The 11,974-nt window shown below is 33.4% G+C and overlaps 1 protein-coding gene across 1 annotated transcript; it reads left to right on the top strand.

The window, feature by feature from the left end:
* Positions 1-6,484: 6,484 nt before the first annotated feature.
* On the top strand, positions 6,485-8,016 carry LOC121245785 (MYB-like transcription factor EOBI). Its single transcript, XM_041143649.1, has 3 exons — positions 6,485-6,742; positions 7,118-7,247; positions 7,355-8,016. Exons 1-3 carry the CDS (start codon positions 6,601-6,603, stop codon positions 7,854-7,856), a joined length of 774 nt encoding a protein of 257 aa, XP_040999583.1. The 5' UTR covers positions 6,485-6,600; the 3' UTR covers positions 7,857-8,016.
* Positions 8,017-11,974: the final 3,958 nt, after the last annotated feature.

The following is an 11,974-nucleotide window of genomic DNA, read 5'->3' as shown; positions in this document are numbered from 1 at the left end:
GAAGGTTTCTTGTGTTTATTTTAGAGGGCTTCGTGGGATTTTATCGACGATGGGGAAAAGGGAGGAGTTAATGATAGAATTTTAGAGTTGGTTTCCCATTAGGATTTGGATTTACCAATTAGGAGATAAGGATTAGTATGAGATTAGAGCTATAAAATCAAGAGATGAGGTTAACGGGTGGAGATAGGAAGAAATAAGATGTAAATTCAAACCAAAACTCTAAAATCTGATATAGAATATTTATAGTTATATGAAAAATACATAAAACTTATCTTAGATCCTAATCTTAAGATCGGGTTGTTACTCTCTCTCTCTCATCGCACGCAACGGCAGGGCCATCTCCGTCGCCATCAAAGACGTCGACGAACTGATCATGGTTATGTCGAGACTGATGTCAATAGTTTTCTCCCCCTTCATCGGCTGGTTTTAGTTGAGATTGACATCATTTTAAAGAATCGGTGCGGTTTCAGTTTTGGACCAAAACCACACCGATACCTTCGATTTTCACCCCTAGTTTTTATCTCTCTTAATATAATAAAAAAAAATTAGGTTAAAAGATTGGAAGAAATCTCATTCCCTTCAATCAACATATGGAAAGAATTTCTAATTCAAGAAAGACCATAACATAATTGGAAAACTAAATAGACAAGTTCTATGTAGGCCCTTTATAAAAAGATGTGTTCCTCTAAAAAAGAATAATTTTTTTCACACTTTTTTAAAATGAAGTCTACTTTTTAAAAAAACCTACACGAGACTTGTTAATTTAGAATTTATACAAATCATTTTTCTTAAAATAAATAGTAACCTACACACATTAATTGACTAACACGAAAGGGAGGGTGGTATATAGGTGAGAAAAACTCTACTCAGCCTCCGGTTCTTGGATCGCACTCCACACTCCTAATGTGGAGAACCTAGTTCCTTACCGGTTTATTGATTTCTTTAGGATTTTGACTTCTCTCCCTCTACTCACACTTCTCCCCTTCTCCCCCTCTCCATCACTCCGAAAATGAGCACCCCAGCCACTTCTCCCTACTATTCTCCCATTCTCCATCACCCCGAAAACGAGCCCTACCTTCACCCCAGCCAGCGATGCCCCTTAGCATGCCAACGCCACTCACCCCAGCCAACGAAGTTCCTCAGCAGGCTGACGCCCCTCACCCTAGCTACAGTTGTCTCTCCCTCAACCCAGATCTACCTCCAAAAGTTGCGGGCCAAGATAGATCTCTCGCATGGACACCAAGTCACCAACCCAGATCGCATGGTAATACCATTTTTTTGAAAATGTTGATTTTTGGTAGATCTCGTGTAATTTTTTTGCATGTACGAAGGTGCAAAAGCTGTAAGGAAGCCTTGGAGGTGTTCATGTAAGGAAGCCTCCTTTTTTTTTAGGTGGGGGCCAAAAGCAAGAGGAAGTCATTCTTGAAGTAGAGTCCTGATGGTGGTCTTGGAAAAAAAGATGATTTCTGATTGAGGATTTACAAAGGAGGCGACAATGGATCCACATCTTAGGGGGTTTTTGGGTTCCACTGATGCAATCCAATTGGGCAATCAACTTTTTAGGTTCTTTCTAATCTAAACCCTGTTTCTGGACCCAGATTCATCCGCAACAATTTCTAGTATTAAATTGTTCCACAAACTGAAGAACAAAGGATTTATCTGTTTATAAGCCAGCAATTAGAAAGAACAAAGGATTACAATTTCTAGAAATTGCGACTGGTTGTGTTGATTTATCTAGTTGATTTTTTTTTGTGATTTCTTGTATACAATTGATTTGCAAAAAGAATTACACGAGACCAAAAAAAATCTGCACGTCCCAATCCAACGGGAGCTGGCTAAATCCCATCCAAATTCAATTTACCTACCTATTTTTCTTCTACTTATTTGCTTTCGTTGGTAGTTGTCAAATCTTGAGTTTTTCAGTATTTTCTCTCTAAGATTTCTAAAGAAGTGAAGAAGAACATGCCGTCCGCCCGGCGCTAGGAGGGGGGGAGGGGGGATGAACCTTCTAGACCAAGGACCAAAACGTATGTTTACTTTTTTTTTTTAAAAAAAGAAGAAAGAAAATCACGTAGGCTAGAGTGTGGATGTTGTGTGAATAGTAGGCAGTTGTGTAACAAAACTCTGTTTGTGGTTGAGTCCTAATGCATGCTGCATGCAAGTTTGAATTTCGATATGGATATGGGTATATTTCCGATCGAGACCATCGTCAACTTTTGCACTCCTGGCCTCAACAATCAATTTTCTAACAAAATTAGGTCCCAACAATAAGCACCATTAACCGGAATTTTTTGTGGCATCGGGAAAAAAATTACAATTACAGGTACGGTAAAAAAAAACTGACCCATTATGGCTAAAAAGTCTTATTTAAATTCAGGATATTTTCTATATATATATATATATATATATATATCTTTAATGATTGAGAATAGTATTTTGTGCTTTTAGCCAGCCGTGATAGCTATGATCAACGCCAAAAGAATTTCGAGTCAAAGTTGCAGTTCAAAAGGGAATTGACCATGATCACGAGATCACTAATCCAAATCCAGCTTACCTACCTTCAACAATATCTCAGTTCTATAGTTTGCTGTTTAAATGCCAGGTTGTAGTTTCTGTCGTATCGTGTATAACTGCTGTGCTCAGTAATAATCTCACCTTTGTGACTGGTTATATAGAATTAGGATTAACCTTATGCGGTGTGATCCTTTTACCTACGTTTAGATATTGAGATAAGTTATGAATAATAATATTATATGAATCTCATTAAGATGTCTTTAACTTTTTCAGATTGAAATGAATTTAACTTTTTAAATTAAAATGTATGAAATAGATTGAAATGAATCTAATTTTTTATGCGAAGTTAAAAAAATAGTAGATTCTATCAATGATTAGTTTGAAATGAGTTGAGATGCGTCGAGTTTAATTCATCAACCAAACACAACTTATCTTATTGGCGTAATTCATTTTAAGTGATTTTATATATCAATCAAGTACTTAAATGACATATTTAAAATGTATATATATCAAGTGTGATTGAAGATGAAAAAAATTAATATGAAGAAAACACTATTTCCCTTTATTTCCTGCAAAAGTTGTAGAGATTGGGATTATTATACCCTCTTTTGGAGTCAAAGGTTCCCTAGATGATCAGCTTAGTGTATAGTTGTTGGTATGGTTAGGAATGACGAGAAAAAAAAGTAAATTTACGTGATTCGGTAACGGGTCTAGTTCTACATAACTGTAAAATATTTTATTTCAAATGATAGTCGAATAAAGAGTGCGGTCATTTATAAATAGTGCATATATATGGCAAATCGCAATTGGCGGCCATATAATACAATATATAATAAACTCTAATTAGTAGGCTGGGTCAGGTTAAGGCCTAGTTTGGGTATATTATCATAATACCCCTATATTATTTATTATTTTATTATTATTTTTATCTATTTTTTCTTACTATTTACTATTATTTAATATTTTATCATTATTTTTTCATTATTTTTTATTACTATTCGCTGAATATCTAAAAATACCTCACTATCCAAAGACAACCTAAGAAAAAAAAATAAGTCCAAAAAATCACAAATAAACAATAACGAATTCTTGCCGGATCATCAAATCGGGCCACTGCAAAACAAAACCAAAACTATACGCAAAAAGCCTAATAGGTATTATATTAAATATAGATTTGGATCCCTTACTCTTAAGATGGAGAGTGCAATAAAAATAGATATATAAAGTGAATCACATAATATATATTAGAGAAATGATATTGTCAGTCGTAGAGTGCGCAATACCGCATGAGAAAAATGAGTATGAGATTCACATAAAAAAATTAATTTTTTTAATGATAGATCCCATTCTTTTTCAAAAAGAGTGCGCGTGCTTGTACAACCAATAACTGTATCTATCATTACTCTTATTACTAATCTTTTGAATACCCTAAACAACATTAATGATCAATAAATGTTTTGAGATTCATTTTATATGTATATATCTCTAACCACAAAATCTCTAAAAAAGCATGGATCCATCATATTATATACTACACACACAGACAAACACACTGATTCACACCAAAAGCTCTCCAAATCTTTGTTGAATCGTATATAATCAGGAAAGATAAGGTTATTAATTAGATCAAATCTCACTCAAATAAATCCGGGTACGATCAAAAATTAAAAGTAGAAACAAAAAACTTTCATGGATTCCATATCGATTATTAATCTTGTTACAAGGATCCAAATTCACCATTTTCCAATAAAACAGATCTTAAATGTGGATCTAATCCGATAACTAAGATCCTGCAAATCATGCTCATTCTAGCAAAATTTCTAAATTTCATCCCTATAAACAACAAAAAGTAGAACGCAAGCAATTGGCTTTTCACCCAAGTGACAATCTGACTCAACATATATATCTAAGAAAAAAACATATCTTTATTTTCCAAGTCCTGAGCTGATCGAGCTTCTAGAAACCAGAGGCAAGAAACAACACTTAGAATATCCGATTGCAGTTAATATAAAAATAAAAGAGAAATTAATTAATTAGTTAACAAGTAAATACCGATTCTAACCCCACAACAATCCCACAAACACCTTCCAAAATCTACCCTGAAAAGACTCCCATACATAAGAAAACAAAATAAAGTTGTTGGAGCAAGGAATATGAAAATCTTATGGCGTGTGTGCCTTTAAGCGCACACATGGTAGCTGTTAGACAGATTTGCTTTGCACAAGTATTTTATTACCTATATAGGGTTTTGATTTTTTTGATAATCCCTATTAAACACGGATCATGAGTAGTGTCTAGAGCACTAACTAATAATAACTAGAGAGATTTCCAGATGATGCAGTAGTGACTTGAGAGCACAACACATATCTTCTTTGCAGTATTTGCAGTAATGCTAATACTCATCAGAATATATACGTTAAGTAGGTTTTCAGGTGACAGAACATTTGCAAGTGTATATATATATAGAGAGAGAAATGGACAAATGGCCCCAGAATCAATACCTCTTCCTGATTTTATGGTTTTTTTCCTAATTAATTACTATTTAAAATCGAAAACATGGCTGTTCATGTGGCAATGCTATATACAGTCCTAATTGGAATGTGTAGTCTCCGTACTTCATTTGATAAAAAAAGTGAACGCCATCGTTAAAAAAATTAATATTTTATGTGAATTTTAAATTTATTTATAAAAAAAGAGTATATAGAGACTATACACTTCAGGATTGTAAATATTATTTATTCTCTTCAAGTTACTTAGATATCTCGACTCTCGAGGCATCATATTATTTCAAGTTACAAGAATTTGAAAATTTTAAGAGTACTGTTATGGGTCCCGAATTCGGGACTCAAAAAGTATTCCGAATAGTATAATTTTTTTTTTCTTTTTTTCATATATTTTTTAATCATTATAAATATTTTTTTAAAAAAATAAAAAATTTACAATATTATTAAAAAATATTTTCTTAATCATTCAGTAAAAAAAAAAAATCTCATTCGAAATATTTTTTGGGTCCCGAATTCGGACCAAAGCATTTCTCAAATTTTAATGTTGATCATCTGATAGAGTACATCTTTTAGCATGAACCCAAAAAGCCACCAAGTTTTCAGTCTGAGTTTGCTTGGCTCTTCACATTATCTCCGTCTTATTCCCTAATCAGTTCAATAGATTAACAATATGTTTATCGATTTCTGACAGAGCATGTGGCGTGGCTCCTCAATCTCAAGATCAGCAAGGAAAATCCAGACACCTGTGGCAGCAGAAACAGTACCTCTCATTTCCAGAACTGTTACCCAAAAACACCACCTGTCCCATGGTGACCTGCCAAAGCCAGCAATACCCTCAATATTTAATAAGTAATCCAACAGATGGTAAAAACCCATTGGTCTTCTTATTTTTTTTAAGTTAAGAAAATTACACCCAGCATGCTTGTAGCTAATGTCACATCTCTTAGCTTGTAGCCTTGTATATGCTAACAGCTATTAATTTTTATATTGTCTAGATGCATAAGGACTACTAACACGTGTCCTCGGGCCATGAGAGTCCAATTTCTCTTTTATATCACTTCAGCATTAACCTATTTAATTCTATGGTATTGATTTTGGACCCTTATCATATCATAGTATTCCACCCAATCCCTGAGCAGATCTTTAGATTCCTCAAATGACCTTGTATTCACGAAATAATTGACATCAATATGCCCACTTCTAACCGCTTGATCAAAGCATTATAGCTGCTTGATTGTTATGATAACTTTGGATTACTACTCATAGAGTTAGGACCACACATAAACAGTGAGGATTTGTTCATAACTTCGAACTATTCAGTTTTAAATCCAAGCCCATGACACCAAAGAAAGGAGGGGTAATTTGGTAATTTTAGTAGGAGATGGGATTCCTTGAGATCATCCGTACCCTAAAACGGTAGTTGAAAAGGACTTCCAATTGATTAATGAAATGAAGCAAGGGGCTTTGGGGGCATATATAAACATGTCACAAGCACAAACTCAAGGTACCATAGAATTTTGCAGACCAAAATCACCTGAGAAGTCATTCAGAGCTTTTGCTTTTTGCACGAGTTGGGTTGGTCATGGCAGACCATTTGGGTTGGGGTATAATAGAAGAAGAGGGCTGGAGGAAGGGACCTTGGACTGCTGAGGAAGATAGATTGCTTGTTGAGTATGTCAGGCTGCATGGTGAAGGACGATGGAACTCTGTTGCTAATATTGTAGGTAACAACTCAGCTCCATTGATATAGTTAAAATTATAACATTATCATTTCTATCTAGCTGCATAATGCATGGGAATGGGAAAATGGTGGAGGGATCTGAACTTTGGAGCCTGTGAATTTTGTTTGTCAAAAATTCTTTCAAGGTCAGTAATCAGCTTAATTATAGCAGACTTGCAGTGCAATGAGAGGAACACTCTTCCTTTTATACCTTTATGCAGGTGGCTACTCTTGCATACAAGTGCTTTTCTTGAGTTGGCAGATTATAGTTTCATTCCTTCTTGTTTTTTTGTTGGTGTCATCCTGATGCCTAATTGTTGCCTATTTTCCTCGTTTTTGGCTTTAGGGATGACATTTTTCTCTGTTTTTGCCTGATTAGGGTTGAAAAGGAATGGGAAGAGCTGCAGATTGAGGTGGGTGAATTATTTGAGGCCAGACCTCAAGAGGGGGCAGATAACCCCTCATGAAGAGAGCATAATTCTAGAGCTGCATGCTAGGTGGGGGAACAGGTCAGTTTTTTTTTTTTTTTTTGAACTAATTAAGATTTCATGGTCTTGAAATTAGTGAGCTTACAAAGTTTGATACTGAGAGTTCTACTACTGGATCAAAAACTTAGATGGTCAGCAATTGCTCGAAGCTTGCCAGGAAGAACAGACAATGAGATCAAGAACTACTGGAGGACCCATTTCAAGAAAAAAGCTAAAGTCCCTTCTGATGCTTCTAAAAAGGCAAAAACTCGACTCCTAAGGAGGCAGCAATTTCATCAGCAGCAGCAGCAGCAGCAGCAACAACAACAATGTCAACAAATACAGCAACAACAGTTGCAGCTGAATCAAGTGGACATGGAAAGGATCATGGCCCTGCTCGATGAAAACGAGCATAGAGCAACATCTCAACCTCAGGTGAAGAATGAAATGACCACCATTCACCCAAACACCACCGAGGAGCAGAACTATTTTTCTTCCTTGTTCCATAGCAACTTGCCTGTGCCTGAGGCCTCAAACGAGGATATAATATGGGATGGATTGTGGATGGATGATGTCCATGGCAACTTCAATATTGCAGCAAGTGTGACAAGCAGAGCTTCTCTGCATAATCTAGTCACTCCCTTTTGTTAAAGTTTGACAAGTCTCTGTTTTCTTAGCTTACTAGTGGCTTCAAACTGCTGCACATATTCAGAACATTTGGGCTTTTCATGATGCAATCTGGGCAAACTACCATGTATTTTGACAATAAAGTGGTCCAAAAAATGACGTGTGTGGCACGTAACATGAAAAAGGTTATTTTAGTTGGAAAAAAGATATTTGTGAATTGTACAATTATTACGTAATCGTTTTAAAAAAATGAATAATACATAAGATTTATATAAAAAAATTAATTTTTTAATAATAGATTCTACTCTTTTTTTAAATAATTAGGTGACGTTTACGCACTTCATGATTGTATATAAAATTACTCTTTTAATTGTTGTACTCAAATTATTAAACCAGCCATTGGGGAGGTTTTTATATCATGTTTCAGGCTTTCAGCTAGCAGTATCGTGCTGCAATTATTCATAGGGGCCTTGTGTTGATTCCCGGAAAGTACAAAGATCAATATAAAGAAAAGAAAAGGGGCTTACACTTTTTGAGAACCAGATGGAAGTAGAAGTATGACTCAAAAGGGAAACGAATTTTACAATATAAAGCACCAAAGGAATCAAGGAATCGGTGCCCTTTGATGAAAGTCATTTCTTTAACACAACAAGCCGCGCACCATTTGCTTTAAAATTATTTCCCCAAATGATTACTGTGTACTAACAACTAGTACAACTCTCATCATCGTCTTCGTCTTCATGGAGAAGGAATTGATAGCAATGGTAACGTCCTTCCATTCTGACGACAATTCTCCAGTCCATTGTAGCGTGACGTTGCTGGGTCGCAATGATGATGTTGAAAGAGTCTCCTCCAAATATATATGATATATATTATCCATGTCATGGGCTTGGGCTTCTATAATAATGAGTCGGAGGCTTATTCCATCTGGTTCACATTTTGCAGTCCATTCGTGCATAGGAATTCTAACAGAATTATGATTTACGATGAAGAAAAATTACACTATCATCTCTACATCATTTATTATATATGATTTTTTTTATTAAATATGTGATGTTTAGAGGATAAGTAGAAGAATTCATTTAATTTAGTGAGAATAAAATAAAAATCAAAATCAAAATCAAAATCAACATAAAAAATTAAAAATTAAATGTAGTGTATAGTATAAAGATGATAAGTAGAAGAGCTCTACGAGAAATGACTAATGTCATATAAAGTTGGCATGCGTGATTAGTACAAACTCTCATTAGAACATTAATAAAGAAAGGGAGAAAATAAAGCAATAGGGATGACTCCGACTCAGGGCCGGCTCAATGGCAAGGCCATTTAGGTCATTGCCTAAGGCCCCCACTCTATGTAAGGCTTCCAAAAATTAAAAATGAAGTATTTTTTTTAAATGTTTAAGAAAAATAAAATAAAAACCATTTTATTAAATAAACTTTTAAATAATTTTTCTATTTTTTAATGTGCAAGACCTCATAATACTAAATCTAATATTTAATACAATGAATTATTTATATTTTAAATATTTTTTTTAAGATCTTGCTAAATTGAGGTATAAAATTTGCATTGAGACCTCATTTTATGTTGTTGTATTAAATATAAATTCAAAAAATAATTTATTTAAAGATTTTAAATAAAATCTTATTTTATTGAGAATTTTGAAAATTATTCCATATAATAATTTATATTTTTATGAATGGGTTACTTAAATTTCCCCTTAGGCCTCAATTTGTATTCAGCCGCCCTTGCTCTGACTTTGACTTTATCGGAGCTTGAATCCGATCTCCGACTCTAACTCCAACTCCGATTTGCATAGCTTCCGATCCGACTCCGACTCTGACTTGTCGGAGCGAAGTCGGATTTAGGCTTTTTTATTAGGCTTTCTTTCTTAACCCATTTGAAATTTTAATTTAACAATCTTGGGCTTTTATTAATCGGATTTGGGCTTTTAGATTTCAATTTTTTTAAAAAGATTTTTTCAATTTCAATTTTATTAAAACCTAATCAAAATTGAAAAAATAAATCATTGTACAAATTAAAGTTATTATATATTAGTATTATATGTTATTATATGTTAATGTTTATATATTAGTATTACATGTTATTATAAATTTATATATTTGTGTTTATACATAATACATTAAAATTAAATGTTACTATACATTAGTTATTATATAATTAGTATTACATGTTATTATACATTAGTGTCTATACATTAGTTGTTATTATTCATTAGTGTTATATGGTAGTAATAGTTAATAGTATGGTGTTTATATATACTAAACTATTATTAGTCAATTTTTTCTATTTATATTATATTATAAGCATATTATTTTATAATAATTTTCTCATATTAGTATATTATTGAATTTAAGTAACAATATAACTTATAGTTATATAAAATATATATGATTAACATATAAAAAATATATATATTTTTATAAAATATGTACAATATCGAAGTCGGATAATTAGAGTCGAAGTCGGTGTGGATTTGGAGGCAGAGTCGGATTGTCGAATTTTTGCTCAGTCCTAATTTCTTATATATATAAATAACAAAGGAAGTTTTACACCACATACCTCCACCTAACTAACATGTGATTTATCATTTTTTTTTTATTTCTATCTTAATGCTTAAACACGTGTGTATTTAAATAGAAGGGCAAAAATAAAAAATCACTTGTTCGTTAAGTAAATGTGTGTAGAGTAAGACTTCCACATAGAATTTTTCATAAATATATATTGAGCTTTCAAGTCATGTTGAGCTCTCAAATATCCTAATCTTCTTATTCTTTATGAAAGGTCTTGATCAGTTGATCTTCTAAATGAATGAACTAATGCTATCTTATTTATTGTTCAATCGAGTCATTAATCTCATGTCAATATTAGAATTAGATCCTCTGAGTTATTAACACTTCATATCGTAACTTCTTCAATTAGTATCTTGATCATATTTTAATTCTCGTTGATTTAAATTTCTAAGTCCTTTGAACATGAAAAATAGTTTCACGATTTCATGGTCACATCACAACAAAAATTATATAACAAAGTATAATAGGAGAAATTATCGTGATTATTTGGCTCGGTTTCAATTCCAATAAATATCGGATTATAAGAAAAGAAAAACTCTGGGGAGAAGCTACTGTAGTGGGAGCAGCCACTACACACCCTACGTGGCATAAGTAAAATACGAAAAACACCTTATAACATTCATCTTCTAAATTTGAAATTATGGACTGAGAGAGCTGATGAGAGAGAGAGGGGATATGAGAGAGAGCCCGAGATGTGAGAGAGAGAGAGTCGAGGAGAGAGAGACCGAGATGTGAGAGAGCTCGAGATGAGAGAGAGAGACGAGGAGAGAGAGACCGAGATGTGAGAGAGCTCGAGATGAAAGAGAGAGCGGAGATGAGAGAGAGAGAGTCGAGGAGAGAGAGACCGAGATGAGAGAGAGAGCTCGAGATGAGAGAGAGAGAGCAGAGATGAGAGAGAGAGAGTCGAGGAAAGAGAGACCGAAATGAGAGAGAGAGCGAAGATGAGAGAGAGAGTCGAGGAGAGAGAGACGATGAGAGAGAGAGAGTCGAGATGAGAGAGACGAGAGAAGTCGTCTGGTAAAAAAAAAAAAATACATGGATCAAAAATATCTACGTAGTAAGTGCATTATGTGCATTCACTACAATAAATACTATGTAGCATCTCTCATAAGAAAAACATGTCCCACGTCCATTGGATGTAAGTCCTCTTAATTTTTGTAATGCGTTGAAAAATGTTACTGATCGTACTATCACCTTAATCTTGTCTTACTATGATTTGATTAGATAGCATCACTCGTCAACTTTCGATTTTTATTTTTTAAATATAAAAAAGAGGATGTAATAATAGTAATGGAAAGTGACATTTAATAAAAGAAACATTGAAAACTTTTGAACCTACGTAACCATTTTAAAAAAGGGTAGTGCTACTAATGTGCTTCTTAATTTGTTGACTTGATGTGTCTTTGGTGTAAATTATATTTATTTTTTATTTTTTATTTTAAACATTACTTTTAAAAAAATATAAATACATTAATAATCATTTCTTTAATCAATAAGTAAATTTTTTAAAAAAATTAAATATATAAGCGATTAAAATGAAAGAGCATA

Source organism: Juglans microcarpa x Juglans regia, chromosome 1S, assembly GCF_004785595.1.
Source record: "Juglans microcarpa x Juglans regia isolate MS1-56 chromosome 1S, Jm3101_v1.0, whole genome shotgun sequence".
NCBI lineage: Eukaryota > Viridiplantae > Streptophyta > Magnoliopsida > Fagales > Juglandaceae > Juglans > Juglans microcarpa x Juglans regia.
This window is presented reverse-complemented; position numbering and strand designations above follow the sequence as displayed.

Bases quoted from the DNA above. Each gene is read 5' to 3' on its own strand.
- LOC121245785 (XM_041143649.1), top strand. From the start codon at position 6,601: ATGGCAGACCATTTGGGTTGGGGTATAATAGAAGAAGAGGGCTGGAGG. The intron at 6,743-7,117 runs GTAACAACTCAG...TTGCCTGATTAG, and splicing joins CTCTGTTGCTAATATTGTAG to GGTTGAAAAGGAATGGGAAG. The intron at 7,248-7,354 runs GTCAGTTTTTTT...TCAAAAACTTAG, and splicing joins CATGCTAGGTGGGGGAACAG to ATGGTCAGCAATTGCTCGAA.